At 54.5% G+C, this 15,299-nt stretch overlaps 1 protein-coding gene across 2 annotated transcripts in view; it reads right to left on the bottom strand.

Annotated features, from left to right (window-relative positions):
* PITPNM3 (PITPNM family member 3) overlaps positions 1-15,299 on the bottom strand; it is a 92,360-nt gene that overhangs the window by 70,741 nt on the left and 6,320 nt on the right. For both annotated transcript variants that reach the window (XM_060290167.1, XM_030861662.2), the window contains exon 2: positions 3,058-3,153. Coding sequence is in view for 1 of the 2 variants with exons in the window: in XM_030861662.2 (XP_030717522.1) it covers positions 3,058-3,153 (96 nt within the window). In the remaining variant the exon portion in view is untranslated. The remainder of the gene's footprint in view (positions 1-3,057; positions 3,154-15,299) is intronic.

Here is a 15,299-nt window from a genome sequence, read left to right as displayed (position 1 = left end):
GAGAGTAAATAAATGACTCTGAATTCTAGCCGCTACTCTGCCTGACCCTCTGTGGGACCCTGAACAAGTTTCCCAGTTCTTTGGCCTCAGTTTTCCAGCCTGTAAAATGAGGTCAGGGTGTTGAACTCAAACACCTAGAGGGCCCCCTAGCTCTGACATGGGTTTGAGCCATGTCCCCTCCTGGACACCATGGGTTTCCCTCACTCTGCACTCCAACCTTGCTAGACTGTGGCTCCCCAGATACCCTCTGACTGTACTGACAGGATGGGGAGTGGTGCTTCTTCTGGGTCTGGGAGCCTGCAGCATCCAATCACGGGTACCAGCCGCCCTGAGGCCCCATGCCTGCTGCCACAGCCCGGGGAGCTGGCATCCTGCCCAGGGGATTGTTATGGTCCCGGATAGCTCCATACTCCTCCCTGACTTCCCCCCAGTCCCTCCCAGGCCTTACATACACAACCAGAGCCCCCAGAGCCTAAGAGTCTTCCTCTGCTACTAGACCATGAGTCATGAAGGTCTCTTGTCCCACCAGGTAAACCCTAGTGCTGGACAAGTGGGATGGAGCTTAAGGAAGAAAGGGAGGGAGGAGGGCCCCATTTTCAGTAATAAGTCGAAGAGAAAGGCCTGACCTGGGCTCCAGCGCCTCTGCCCCCACCTTGCTGTGTGAACCTGAGAGGTCCCTTCCATGCTCTGGCCTCTGCTCCTGACAGTGTGGCTCCACCACGGCTGGAGGTGGAACTGCAGAGGCAGCAGGTTGCAGGTGGGGACAGAGATCACACCCAGGCCAGGGTCAGGGCTCAGCCTGGGCTGGAGAACAGAGGCAGGGAGGTGACCCTTCAGAGCATGCCCAGAAAGCCGGACACTCATGGCCTGGCCCCAGATGCTGAGAAAGCCCTTGGGAGCAGAGAAGGAGGATGGCTTTACCTCTTACTGCCCTGAGTGGAGGAAATACGCAAAAGCCTTGTCCAGGGAGACCACAGGGAACAGACAGGAGGTGAGGAGTTGGCAACGCAGAACCAAAGAGGTTCCAGCAGCAGGTGGGCGGATCCTGGGGCTGAGAGCTACAGATGCTCTGGGAGAGGTGACATAGGAAAGGTTCAGAGACATGAGGTTCAGAGGTCTGGTAGGGAGTGCTGAGAGGTGGAAGACAGGGAAAGAGATGGGAGAGTGTGTGATCCTGGGATAGTGGAGAGAAGGAGAGACAGAAGTGAGGGGGCGGGGAGGAGATGAGACAAAGGAATAGAAGAGAAGGTGGGGCCACCCATAAGAGAGGAGTGAGAGGGGAGGCCAGTTTGGGAACTGCAGACAGAGCAGTGAGATCATGGGGGCAGAGGACAGAATGCTGAGGGTCCGCAGGGAGGGAAGCAGGATGGATCCACAGCTGCTCAAAAGGAAAGCAGGTGCATAGGGCCCATGGGGATGGAGACGGAGCTGACCGGCGCCACCCGCAGACGCCTCCCGCGGGAAGCCATCATCGGCATCTGGGAATGCAGAGCCCTGATGAACTGCAAAAGTATTTTAAATTAAAGTGTTCTAAGCATGAAAATATTGAAGCCGTTGTTGTCACACTTGGCGTGCGTTGCTATGGAGAAAGTCAGCCCCGGCTGCCACTCCAATCAGATGCCAGTGGGAGACAGGAAAGAAGCCCCAAATGGGCTGGTTTGGGGTTAGCATCAGGGAGGGGGCACTCCATCCAGAGTCAAGAAAGGGGGAGGCTCAGGCTGGGGCAGCATTCCACTGCCCCGCCCCCACCGTGCCTCCCCGAAAATCACCTGAACTGGATACAGTCTCCATTTCTGGAGGCACAGAGCTGATAGGGAAACTGAGGCCCAGAGCAAGTGAAAGACTTGCCCAGGATCACAGAACGAGTCAATGGCACGGCTGAGACCATGTCCCAAGTGTCCTGCTCTGGGTCCTGGGGTCTTGCCAGCGCATGCTCTGTTTCTCTTTCAAGACCCCATTCAGCCAGTACTTCAAAGCTGGCCCCATCCCAGGAGTAAGTCAATCCCCCAAATACGGTGACTTCCCAGAGTGGAGCCGAGCCAGCCAAGTGAGACTTGGGGGCCCTCCTAGCCTGGAGACCCTCCTAGGCTTGTGCGTCTCACCCAACCCCGCACGGCCCAGGCCAGCATGACTGTGAGGGTCCTCTCTCCTGATGTCCAGGCAGACTCTGCCTTCCACTGGTCCCCACACCTGCCCTGCACATCCTCATCTCTGAGACCGTGCTCTCTGCCTGAAATGCCCACCCCATCTGGTGCCCTCTTCTCCGATCCTTGTAACGTTTCTTGTTTTCCCATCCTCACTTAGCGCCCCTTGCTACGTCCGGCAGGCAGGCCATGCACCCAGCACTGAAAAGCAGAGCTGATGCCCTCCCCTCCCTCCTGTCTCCCCTGAACATCTGCAACTAACTCGTCCACATCTCCACTCCAGATCCCCCTCCCACCTGCGGGCTGATCTTGAGAGTCACCTACTGGGTCACATGCAGGCTCATCTCTCCATTCCCCCTGCCGCATGGGCCTCCAGTTCCTGGAAAGCCCCGTCTTTCCTGTTTCAGCACCATCATACGTGCTGCGTCTTCTGCCTAAGGCTCTTTCCTCCCGCTCTTCTTCTAGCCAGCTCCTGCCCTCAGTGCTGCAGAGAGGATATTAAGGACCTCCCCAGCCTAAATCAGGCACCCCCATCATCACTCTTTCTATTAACACTTGGTGCTTTTTACTCAGGGGTATTAGCTCCCCTTTGTGACTGTATTTTCCTTTATGTAATTGTTTGATGTTGGCCTCTCCCACTAGACTAGCAGCTTGATGAGGGCAGTGGCCACGCCTATCTGTTTACTGCAGTACGGTAAGCGCCTGAAATATTGTAGGGACTCAGCAAATATCTCAAAGAGTGAATGACTGGACGCTGAGCCCCAGCCCTGAGGGGACTCACAGATCGGGTAATAAGGAAGCACGGAATTGCAGTGTCTGAGTGGGGAGAGATACTAACTCCCAACAGGGATCCCCTTCTTGGAGCTTCTAAAAAGGTCACCCAGACAATGATGGGACGATGAGACTCACTCACCTCTAGCATCAAAGAATTCATCATCAGAGCTCTCCACTGAGTCGCTGAGGACATTTCGAAGGTGCCAGGGGGCACCACCGCCCGGAGGAGGGCCACCTGCCAAAGGAAACACACCTGTTAGCCAAGCTTGAGGCCGTGTCCTGACATGAAGGAGGTAAACCCAGACTGCCCCTGGACCAAGGTTTAGTCGGCATCCTGCACGTCCCTGCCCTCCCGACTTCAAGTGCACAGCATCTCGCAGAGCCCTCCCACCCCTATGCTTTCATTTAAGACCCAAATTCCTTTCTGAGACGGCTCAGTGGGGCAGGAACGAGGGTGCCCATTTTGAACACACCAAAACCGAGACCAGAGGTAGTTAAGAGATGTTGCCAAGGTGACACGGTGTATCAGGAAGCATCAGGTAAGTTTTGCTGTTTTAATAAATGATCTTAAAACACTAACGGGCTCCTTCGGTCTCCGGGCTTGTGGACCCCTGCGGCCGTCGCCCGGCTGGCGCCAGGTCGGCTCGGCGGAGGGAGGGCCTGGGCTGTGGGTAGGCGGGAGGGAGGTTGCCTTTCCCTGTCTCCCCCCGGGCCGCCTGAGGCGGGAGGAAGCAGCGGCAAGAAAAAAAAATAAAGAAATAAAAAGGGATTCCCTGGTGGCGCAGTGGTTGAGAGTCCGCCTGCCGATGCAGGGGACATGGGTTCGTGCCCCGGTCCGGGAAGATCCCACATGCCGCGGAGCGGCTGGGCCCATGAGCCATGGCCGCTGAGCCTGCGCGTCCGGAGCCTGTGCTCCGCAACGGGAGAGGCCACAACAGTGAGAGGCCCGCGTACCGCAAAAAAAAAAAAAAAAAAAAACAAACAGTAACGGTTCATTCCTCACTCACACACAGCTAGGAAGGGGCCTCTGGCCACGGCGGTCACTCAAAGACGCCACCTTATGACGCCAGCATCTCGAATCGAGACTTCCGGTTTTGCAGAAGCAGGGAAGGAGAGCACAGAAAGGCACGCCCAGTCGTAAATGAGTCTTCCCACACGTGACACACTTCTGCTCATGTCATTGGCCAAAGCAAGTCACGTGACCAAGCCCAGCTTTAAGAGGGTGGAGGCGAGGAGAAGCAGACACCCTGAAGGGCATTAGTGATGTCTGTTGCACACGTGTGCAGGCCAGGGAAGGACTGCAGCCTCCCCTGGGGAAAAAGCCCCACACTAAGAGAAGGGGGACCTGAACTTGAGTTCCACCCCGTCTCTGCCACTTGCAACCTCTGTGGCCATTTCCTCTCCATACCACAGCCTCAGTTTCCCCTTCTACAAAATATCGGCAACAATCAGTCCCGAGCTGGAAGGATCAGAAATAATGCATGCTCAGCGCCTCTATCTCGGGGGGCGCTCAGTGATGGTGACTGCTATTATTATTAATATCTGCAGAGGCCAGGACATGGGGCTGAGAGGATCTCCAGAGCAGGCAGGAGCAAGTGCATATAGAGAATGTGGCCCCTTGCCCTGGACTCAGCCTCAACCCACCTCCTACCCCACGACCGGAGGGAGGAAGGCCAGAGGCAGAGCTGGGTCAGAAGCCTCCTCCCCTGACCCCCATTCTCAGAGCCCCCTTTACTTGGCACTTTGGGACTCTCATGGAACCAGCTGGTGCCCGGCACATCCAGGAAGCCCTCCACCTGCTCCCTGGACACGTGAACTACTGGAGATGGCATATGAATCCCAATCTAATTGTAAACATTAAAACCATAAAAGTGGGGCTTCCCCAGTGGCGCAGTGGTTGAGAGTCTGCCTGCCGATGCAGGGGACACAGGTTCGTGCCCCAGTCCGGGAGGATCCCACATGCCGCGGAGCGGCTGGGCCCGTGAGCCATGGCTGCTGAGCTTGCGCGTCCGGAGCCTGTGCTCCGCAACGGGAGGGGCCCCAACAGTGAGAGGCCCGCGTACCACAAAAAAAAAACAAAAAACAAAAAACATAAAAGTGTTAGAAGAAAATTGACCTGGTAATTTTCCTGAGGAAATAATCAGAGAAGTATACAAAGATGGCAATATATAGTTGATCATCTTAGTGTTCTGGTAATACTAATAAACTGGAAGAAATCCCGGTGTCCATCCACAGAGGATCAGACATACATTCATACACAGTCATCAGGGGAATTCTTTGCAACTGGTAGGAAAATCAAGTAGCTCCTTATGTACTGACATGGAAGGATGCCCACGGAGTATGGGTAGAAGAAAAAAAATGCACATTGGTCCCAGAATCGTAGGTATCTTTTGACCCCATTTTTGAAAAATATACTTATACCTGCACACTGAGGGTATGTACAGCACGTTAGTTAAGAACTCAGGGTCTGAGGTTGGAAGAGGCCTAGATTCAGGCTCAGGCCCTTGCCTCTTAGAAGCTGTGTGATGTCAAGTGAGTCCCTTCACCTCTCTGTGCCTCATTTTCCTCTGCTATAAAGTGAGGAAAGCTCATACCTGCCCGATGCGTTTATTGTAAAGATGAAATAAAATACATCGAGGTGCTTAGCACAGGGCCTAGCATATAGCAAGTGTTCACAACAGTAGTTATTATACAAATGTACTCACACATGCGTTAAAATGTCTGGAAGGACAGGCACCGAAACATCAATAGAGATTATCTCTACAGAGTAGAATTTGATAAGAAGCAGGGAAAACTCAATTTTTACCCTGCACATATAATTCCATATGACTATTAATTTTATAAATTCATCTTATCGGTTCTAAGACGTACATTTTTTTCACACTTCAACATCTTTAAAATTGGAGTGTGTCTTACATGATGGCATGTCCTCATTTAGCTGGCATTGTTTATTCTTTCCTGGGGTATAGAAAATAATGACGCGTCTTACAACTGACTGCATCTTAATTCAATGGAAAACAGTAAAATCGCCATGCACACAAGGTACGTCTTCCTCCGTACGGCCCTGGCCATCCAGTACATGTGGGTTCTTGCATCAGCAATGCCCCTACCTCAGTTTCCCCATCTGTGCAATAAGGAATCTGACAGAGACTTTCCCCTGAAACTTTTCAACTCTGACTGATGTTTGAGGAGCCAGTCTGGCACATAGTAGATATGCATGAACCGGTGAGAGGTGGGCATTCCCCCAGCCATGGCTAGAATGCCCATCACGATGCAGTCCTCAGAAAATCTGCTGCAGCCTCAGCTCCCCACACGGAGTCACCCTGCAGGATGCTGGCACTGTTCCCTGCCCTGAGCTCAGATCTCAGAACGTAAACTGTTCCTGAAGGGAGAGGCCAGCACAGGTCAGCCCAGGGACACAGCCCTCCTGCCTGTCCCTTCTGCCCCACCCACCACAAACTCCCAAACACACACCCAGCTTGAGCTCCATGGCTTGGAGCCAGGCCAAAAGCACTTTCTGAAACACAGAAAAGGCAGAGGCCACAGGGAACACTGACCTGGGAGTCGCTTCTAGGTGTAAAGCTGGGTCTGCCATACACTCTCTGTGGGGACCCTCTAAGCTTTTGATTCTCACCCAACAGTGTGGATGGCATGACAGGCTGATCAGCAATTTCCTGCCCGTGACCCCTGGATTTATTGCGAGGGAGTTTGAGAATCGAGATTCACCATAACTGAGTATTTCTAACGTGGATATGGGACCGTTTCCCAAATGTACGTGGGGGAAGTTCTAGCTAGTGCAACAAGACAAGAAAAAGAAATAAAACGTATACATGTTGGAAGAGAAAAAACAAAATTGCTTTTATTCTCAGATGGCATGATTGTCTATCTAGAAAACAAAAACTCTGCAAAATCTACAAAAAGAACCTACTGGAACTAATAACTGAGTATAGCGAGATCGCAGGATACAAGATCAAAATTCAAAAGTCAGTTGCAATCCTGTATGTCAGCAATGAACTGGAATTTGAAATCTGAAAAACAATACCATTTACAATAGTATCAAAATAAAATAAAGAAGTGCTTAGGTATAAATCAAATGTATGTGAAGATTTCTGTGATTCAAAAAATACAATCACTTAAACTTCTTGATTTTACACTAATTTTATGTTTTCTCATATAAACCTATCCCTTTTTTTTAAACCTATCCCTTTTATAGATGCTAAAGGTATAAAAACCATCAGGCATCCTATATTAATGTGCAAATATCCCTTGCTGTCCAAATCTATTCCATTACTAAGAAAGCAAGAATCTGGGTACTCAGGACAGTCATGTCAGCCTCATCTACTTGGCTCCTGAGTTTGGGATGGTTAGCAGCAAGGGTTTAAGTAGCGATGGGTTTGTCTGAAGCTGTATCTGAGTCGATTTGGGTCCTGAGTTTGAATAGTGAGGGTTCAGCAAGAAGGTCCTGGTAATGGTGGGTCTCATACCTGTACAGTATATACTCCACCTGAGAATGAAGAAGGGCAAGGATATTCCTGCCAACCTCTCCCTCCTAAATAGAGTGTGTGCTGGAGCCTGAGGAAAAGAGGAGAGCTCTGGAAGTTGTCCCTCCCTCACTCCCACCACCACATCCATCCTTGCAGGCCGCCATCATCTTAGGTCAGCGCAACACCCATAACACGCGTGACGGGCTGGCCTTGGGGAGAACCCACCAGCAGGGAAGGCTGCAGGGAGGCCAGTTCAGCTCCATTTGAGGGAGATGTTCTCCCAGCTAGAGGTGGGCAGAGAGGGAAGGAGCTTCTGGGTGTCAAAGGGAGCTGTCCATCCTGCAGGGCGCTGTGTGAGATGCTAGGGACACTGAGGTGAATAAGAGGGACAGGGCGGGGCCCGGCCATGGGGCCCTCCCAGCGCGGACACTCTGCGGGGTGTGGGTGATGGTGGCAGTGGGCAGGGAAAGCAGACCTGGAACAAGGAAGCAGCAAAGATCTTTTCAGCAGGAGAAAGTGCTGGGAAGAAAGTAAAACGGTCCCTTCCTACCTCCACCACGTCCTCCTTCCTTGAGTGTCTCCTACAGACTACACTTCAGAGTGTAATTACAGCCTGGAGAATAGACAGGCAGGAACGCGTGGATCTGTACATCCACCGAGGAATGATGACAAGGGCGATCGGCCCCGTCATCAAAAGAACTCTGTCACCTGTTCGAGTTATAAACGCTGAACCAGCGCTGTTTCTCCTTCCACATGAACCCTTCACCTGATTGTTGACTCTCCTTTGCGGCAGACATCTACAGTTGATTTTCTCTTCAAAGGCATCTTTTATCTGGTTTACTTTTATCTTCTTTGTTTTCAGAATGCATACCTGCACTGGTTTTTAAATACACACTGTAAGTTTGCTTAAACCTGCTACAGTTCCTCCCTTCTTGCAAACAACCTCCGGAAAGGGAGAGATCTCGGTTATCTACCCTGGTGTAAAAAAGAACCTATAAGAATGGATCATGTTAAGAAGCAGCCGTCACCTGGGTTCTGGGTGGAAGATGTTCCCTTCATCTCTTCCTTCAGGGTGCAGGCTTTTCAGTGAACGGCAAAGATCATACTTCAAAAAAGGAAAACAGTGATAGACAGAGTATCTTGGGAGGGGTGTGAGGGGAAGACTTTTCTGAAAAGGTGTCGGATCAGTGGAGACTTGAATGATGAGACACAGCCAGACATGCTAAGCGTGAGTGTGTACGTCTGTATGTGTATGCATGCTCCTGGCACACACGTGTGGGATGGACAGGCAGAGGAGAAGGATGAGAGCCTGTGATAAGAGCTGGAACAAGTGACGGAGGGGGAGACAGGTGTAAGGGGAGGTGAGAGAAGAAATGAAGCCAGACCAGGTAAGATTAGGGTTAAGCTTAGGGTTAGGATAAGGTAGGGGGTTGCCTGCTTGTTGCGGATGGGAGCTCAGCACAGGTGGATTTTAAGGTTCCAGCCTCCACCCAGCGTCTATCACCTGCAGACTTCAGGAAGAGGGAAACACAGATGCCCAAGAGGGTCAGGAAGTCTCCCAAGAGACAGGGGGCACAGGTCAGGTTGCTAAAGGCCACACGTGATCTTGAGAGTCAGAGAAGTGGGTGCCACGATCCCAGAACAGCAAGGGCAAAGGCCCAGAAGCACAATCTCCTTGAGGTGGGTCCCTGCCCTCCACCTCTCTGCATTTTCTGTGTCCCGTACAGGGTCCCAGGTGAAAGAGGGCCAAGGGGTGTTTGGCAAACAAGCAAATGAACAAAAATGATCTGCTAGCTGCTTCACAGGTATTATCTAAAGTCATCCTAACCAAGCCTCGTGGAGTGGGTGTCATGAATCCCCATCTTACAGCTCAGGAAATAAAGTTCAGAGGTGTGAAGTCATTCGATTGAGGTCATAAAGCTAATAAGCGATGGAAGCAAGATTTGAAGCCAGGTCCACATGACTCCAGGGTCTGTGCTCAGGACCACCATGTTGGGTGCTCTCTAGCAGAGCTCAGGGCACGGGGCCCAGGTCTTCTCTTCTCTTCCCTTCCCAGGCTGCAGCGTCCCTTCCGCAACCCCAAGGCTCGGCCTACTTCTTCCAGCAGACTCCTTCTGTCCCACCTTCTCTACCACACTTATTCAAAACTCTAAATCAGGGGACCTCCCTGGGGGTCAAGTGGTTAAGACTCCGCGCTTCCAATGCAGGGGGCGTGGGCTCGATCCCTGGTCGGGGAACTAAGATCCCGCATGCCTCGAGGCATGGCCAAATTAAAAAAAACCTCTAAGTCAGGATAAAAGAGAAAGGGGAATATCCCAATCCTTCCCGGCAATCCAGAGAGAAACAAACGATCCTTCACACCCCACGATACGCTGATCCCCCAGCAAAGCTCGGGGTACGGTGGGGGGCCTGCAGTGGGAGGGGCTGCTAGGAGCCAACCCCACCCTCTCTCCTGGCGCATCTACCCACCGCCATCAGGTCCAGTGCGGTCTCCTAGACCTTGTCACAGGCCTGGGTCTCCCCAGCGTGGGTGCAGCCAGAGGTCACCCACTTCCCCACCTTGGCCCTGGCTCCCAGGGATGCAGGAATAGGCAGATGGACAGATGGACAGGAGTCAGCAGTGGGTACTCTGCCCAGTACCAGGGACCCCAGGGCAGCCCCGGCCTGAGGGTCAGCCCCACCAGAAGGGAGTCACCACCCTGCTCTCAGGAGCCCGGTCCGAGGGGAAAGACATTTCAGTGAGGAAAGTCCTGGCACAGTAAAGTGAGGGAGGTGGGTATTGGCCGACTCTCCCTGGGCCAGACCTTGGGCCAGGTGGTGCCCAGGAGGAAGGAGTTGGGGACAGAGCGGAATGGGCTCAATCCTGGCTCCTGGGTGCCAGCCTTGGGGCCCAGCCCTGCACAGGGCACAGGACAAAGGAGGGGTGGGCAGCCTAGACTCTGGGCTAAATGCCACCCCTACCTCGTCTCAGAGGTGTGGACAGGACCTCCCAGAGGCAGACACCCTGCAGGCTGAAGGGCCCAGAGGCCTTCCTGGGGGAGGAGGCCCAAGCTGAGCCTTAAAGGAAGGGTGGGCAGGGTTGGCCAGGCTGGGGCAGGGTGGGAGGGAGTAGAGACATGGGTCAAAGCAATCGGGCCATTTCCAAGAGACGCTGGGTCCAGAATCTTCTCCTCAAGAGTAAGAAGTCTGGCTCATCAGAGCAAGGGAGGGGACATAGGCGTCTGCTGTGACAGCCACGGCCCTGTGGGTGTTCAAGTAACACCTACCAATTTCCAGACCTCCAGGGAGTCACAAGCACCTCTGAGCTGGCCAAGGTGGGCTGCCTGGCTCTGAGCCTGCTGCCCGTGAGTGTGGCCGCAGCTTCGGTGCCCAGTCCTGCCTGAGGCCACATCTGAAACCACGGCCTGGCAGGCCTGCGGGATTCCAGCAATCTGTGCCTCGGAAGAGGACGGGGCCGAGGGGGAGAAAAGAGCTCGGCTGTGGGCTCATTCAGGCAGGTCCCTCGTCTCCAGTCTGTCTCTGTCTCCTCTCTCTCACATACACAGACACACACACACACACACACACACACACACACACACACACACACGGGGATGGCAGGTTCTACAAGCACAAGCATCTGGGTCTAACTACTGACAATCAATGCTGCGGAAACCATCAGGCTGCCAGACGTCCCGTGGGCAGTGGGAGCCCCGTTAGAATCACACTTCACAGTTCTGGCCTGGGGTCCCAGGGGTCCATCCGCTTGCTGGATGCAGAGTGAGAGATGCAGAGTCTGAGTGAGGCTCCTACTGGCAGGCTGGGGGTCTCTGAAGGCCCACCTCCTCTCTGCCCCTCCTCCCGCAGCCCTGGCTTCCTTCCTCCTCTCACTGTCAGCTCCGCCACTTCTCAACTGGTGATCTTAATAAATGTCACTACGCCGCTCTGTGCTTCAGTCTCCTCCTCTGTAAAATGGGGGTAATAATAGTCTTCCCCAGGGTTGCTATGAAGATTACGTGAATGAATATTTGGAGAAGGTTTGGCACGGTGCCTGGCGCTCAGTGCTATAAAAGGGTTTGTTAAATAACATAAATAAATCATGATATCCACGGGCCTTTCTCTGGTCCTTTCACAGGTGGGAGCTCCCAAGAGTGGGCCCCTCTGCTTCTCCAGCCCCTGGAATGGGAGCCCAGAGGGCAGAGCAGGAACTGAGGCTGGAAGCTCCGCAGCCCCGACAGTCTTGGGGCTGCCCCTGGTGCACGGCTGGCCCTTCTCTCCTCTCCACCGGCGCAGCTTCCTGGGGCTGTGTCTTATCTGCCCCCCAAACCTTGAGCTACCTAAGGCCAGGACCTGCTCTGTCTGCAAGCTCCTCCACCCATAAGTCTGGGTTCCAGCAACACGTCGTCACTGGGAAGGGCCCCCCCTCGCCCCCCACCCCAGCCCATACCATGTTCTTTCCCTCCAAGACTTTGCTCCTGAACCTCCCGGTACGTGAAATACCCTCCATCCCCACCCTACCCCAGCTGAAAGCCTTCTTTGACCCCAGTGCTGGTCTGGGTACCTGCCTCTTCTGTACTTCCATGACATCCTTTACCTGTGCCCATCAGAGCACCAATCTGCAGACTAGGTCCAGGTCTGCCTGTCCCACTGGGCTGTGGGTTCCCCCAGGCAGAAACCTGGTAGGAATCCTCCCCAGGCCCATAGCCTCTTCCAGCCCAGGGCTGGGCACAGAGAAATCTCTTGTTCCACTCAGCATGGCCCAGCGCCAGGTAGATCTCAGGAGGGCCCCCTCTCAGGGAAGTATCCCATAGGGAATGTCCTCAGGCCCCCTCTCTGGGTCAGGATGAGTCTGACCAGACCAATCAGGGCCAACCAGCCCATGCTCAGCCTTCAAGGGGCTACGGGGCCACCCAGGGAGAAACAAGAGGCCAGGAGAAGCTGCTTCCAGAAAAAGGCATTATTGAAGGAAACCAGTGCTGGTTGGGGGTTGGTTGCTATAGAAACATGTCCTAACTATCTCCCAAACTGCTGTAAGCGCCACTGATGAGCTCGTGTGCTGGGCTGTTTCAGGGCACATGCCAGGAGTCCCAGAAGGGCCTGTGTGCTGGGGTTCCCAGCACCTGGAGTCCAGATCCCGGAGGACCCTGAAGGAATCCAGCTTCCAGGGAACCCACGTAGCTCCATCAGTCCAGGGGTGGACACAAGAACCGAGGCTGAATTTTCCTGAGACTAGCCATGGCCCAACCTTGACCTCAACCACAGCCTAACCTCGAGCTGACCACAGATCAAGTCACAACCCCGATCACAGAACAACTGGGACCTGATCTCAAACCAGGCCATGAAGCCGAGCTCAGGCCAAGCCACACACTAAGCCTTGACTCCGTCACAGACCCAGACACACGGTCGGCAGTGACTCAAAACAAAGGAATGCCTCTGGCCACCGACTGACGCCTGACCCTGGCCATAAACAGCACCGGGCAAAATCAAGGCACTGTATCCTATAACTTCGGGGCTATTTTCACAGCTAACACTAAATTCTGTATAGCATTTTACACCACTGCCCGGGATCTGCATGGCTTTCACTTCCCATCATCCTCACGGCAGCCCAGGGAGGTCAGTTCAGAAGGGCTCCGATCCCTCTTTGCGATGCCAAAAAGGAAGCTCAGACGGGACCTGCCTCCCGTCATGCTCCCTGCGCCTGGGGGTGGCCTGGGGGTGGGATGACAACCCCAGTCTCCCAGCAGGACACAGTTGGGCCAACCAGTCGTTTTGGGAAAAAAATGTGCTTTTTGAAGACCTGCTGGTATCTCTTAAATGCCCATTAATTACCTGATTTAGGAGAGAATTAGTGATTAATAGCTTTGGCTATCTATCGTACTTTCATTTGCTCTGCCCGTTCGGCTCCCAACAGTTCTGAGTTATTTGGAACAATTCTCTCAAGCCCCAGATGTCCCACCAGACTCTGTCCCACCAGACTCTCGCTCCATAAGGGAGAGGTTTTCTCCTGCCTCTAAAGGGAGCTCCCAGAGCACCTGCCAATTCACCACCGATGGCTCTGCCACCTGCAGCCTCCTCAGGAGGGCGGGGGAGCCCAAAAGACAGGACAGAGGGGCCCCTTCAGATCACCCCAGGACCCACCGAGGGGAGTAGGGAACAAGAGACCAGGAGGGACCCAGGCATCCAATCAGGGCATGGGGAGACCAGATTGGGGAGGGTCACAGAGTCAGCGGAGGATGCTGGGGGCTCCTTTAGAGGAGCTGGCCAGCTTTTTGGTAAGGTCACCAAAGGCTACCGTTGGCCTGAAGCAAGCGGCAGTAGGGGAGCTGTCCCCACCGGCCAGGGCCAAGGTGACTCCGACCGGCCATTTGTGCTACCTGCCACTCTGGAGTGACTACAGAGCAAGGATGGGGCCCAGGGTTGCCTCTGCCCCAGGCTCTGCATTTGGTACCAAATCACAGCACCGGGAATTGCCAGCCGGGACCCCGGAGGCAGGGCTGCGTGATGCTCTCACCGCTGCTCCAGATTACACTGTACAAGAAGGAGAGAAAAAGGCAGCAAAGGGATAAACACCACCCCACCCCACCCCCCACTGGGCAGTAATGGGAAGGCTGAAAATAGCTCCTTTTACCACAAGGGATGATTTCAGAATTGCTCAGCTGAGACCAGCCTCACGGAGGGGTGGGAAGTTGGAGGACTGGCGGCGGGGGGGCGGGTATGGCAGGCCAAAGGGAGCTCTGATCAGGAGGACAGCAAGCTGGACCATGGCCACAGCAGCCCCAAACCTCCCAAAGACAGACTCGTGGGACAGTTGCAGCCCCTCAAGCCCGCAGCCCGGATCCTGCACACCTAGATCCCCGAGGAGGTCAGGAGCGCGGGACATGACATGCTCTGCAAACACGGAGCCGAGCAAACACAGCATCGGCGGCAGACAGCTCGGAAGAGGCCTCTCGGATCCTCCAGAACTCCACGCCCCTCCCAGACAGAACCCAATGCGCTTCTATTTTTGCTTTCAACCCTTGTTTGGCATCCCCAGCTAACAGACGGCTACTTCCCCTCCCTCCCGAACAACGGGTCATCTAGGAGGGGGAACACCTCCTCGCTGGCCTTCCCTGCCCCAGGTCTGCAAGTTAACAGGCTGACCCTCAAAACGGAAGATGAGGCTCCAGACAGGCACACACGCATCCCTCCACCAGGATACCTGGAGAGAACAGCTTGACGCCCCAGAACTCCGGTTTCTAGAGGCAGATGCATTAGCACCTGCCCCCCTGCCAGCCCTGACCGCCCCGGGACCACAGCGCCCGCCCCCGCAGGTCCTGTATTCACCCCACACTCAGGTCACAGCCCGAGTCCCTACGTGCCACCCCCAGCCTCAGCCGGGCCCCAGCTTGAGCCGTGACCCCATCCGCGAGCGAACCTCACGCATGCCACCCTGCGGAGAGTCTGGAGGAGGCGGGGTGGGGCACCACTGCAGGGACCCAGCGCTCACCCACAGCCGCTGACAGGCAGGGGCACCTCACACGCGCGCCCCCCGGTGGCCACACGGCTCTGCAGGCCTCCGCAGGCAGGCAGACTCGGGGCCCTGGAGGTGGCATTTACCTCCGGAGTGACTCACTAAGGCGCCCATTCGTTTGCGAAAGGGCTGCAGTGTAACATTTCCCTTCTCTTTAGAAAACAAGAATTGTAGAAGAGGGAGTATAAAGAGATTTGAGGGAGTGGGTGGGGAGCTCAGATCCCATTTGATTTCCAAACTCATCTGTTATGCACTCTCTCCTCCCCCTCCCCCCCCAGCCCTTCCCCTGGAGGCCCTGGCCGCACCCTTCCACGTGGCTCCTGGCTGAAGATCTGGTGGTAGGCTGGGGCCCCGGGACCCCGAAGAGGCAGGTGCTCTCCATGTCCCGGTGCCCAGCTTCCCATTTGT

The sequence above is a fragment of the Globicephala melas genome, chromosome 20 (assembly GCF_963455315.2).
Source record: "Globicephala melas chromosome 20, mGloMel1.2, whole genome shotgun sequence".
NCBI classification, from domain to species: domain Eukaryota; kingdom Metazoa; phylum Chordata; class Mammalia; order Artiodactyla; family Delphinidae; genus Globicephala; species Globicephala melas.
The sequence above is the reverse complement of the archived record's forward strand: the minus strand, read 5'-3'. Positions and strand labels throughout refer to the sequence as shown.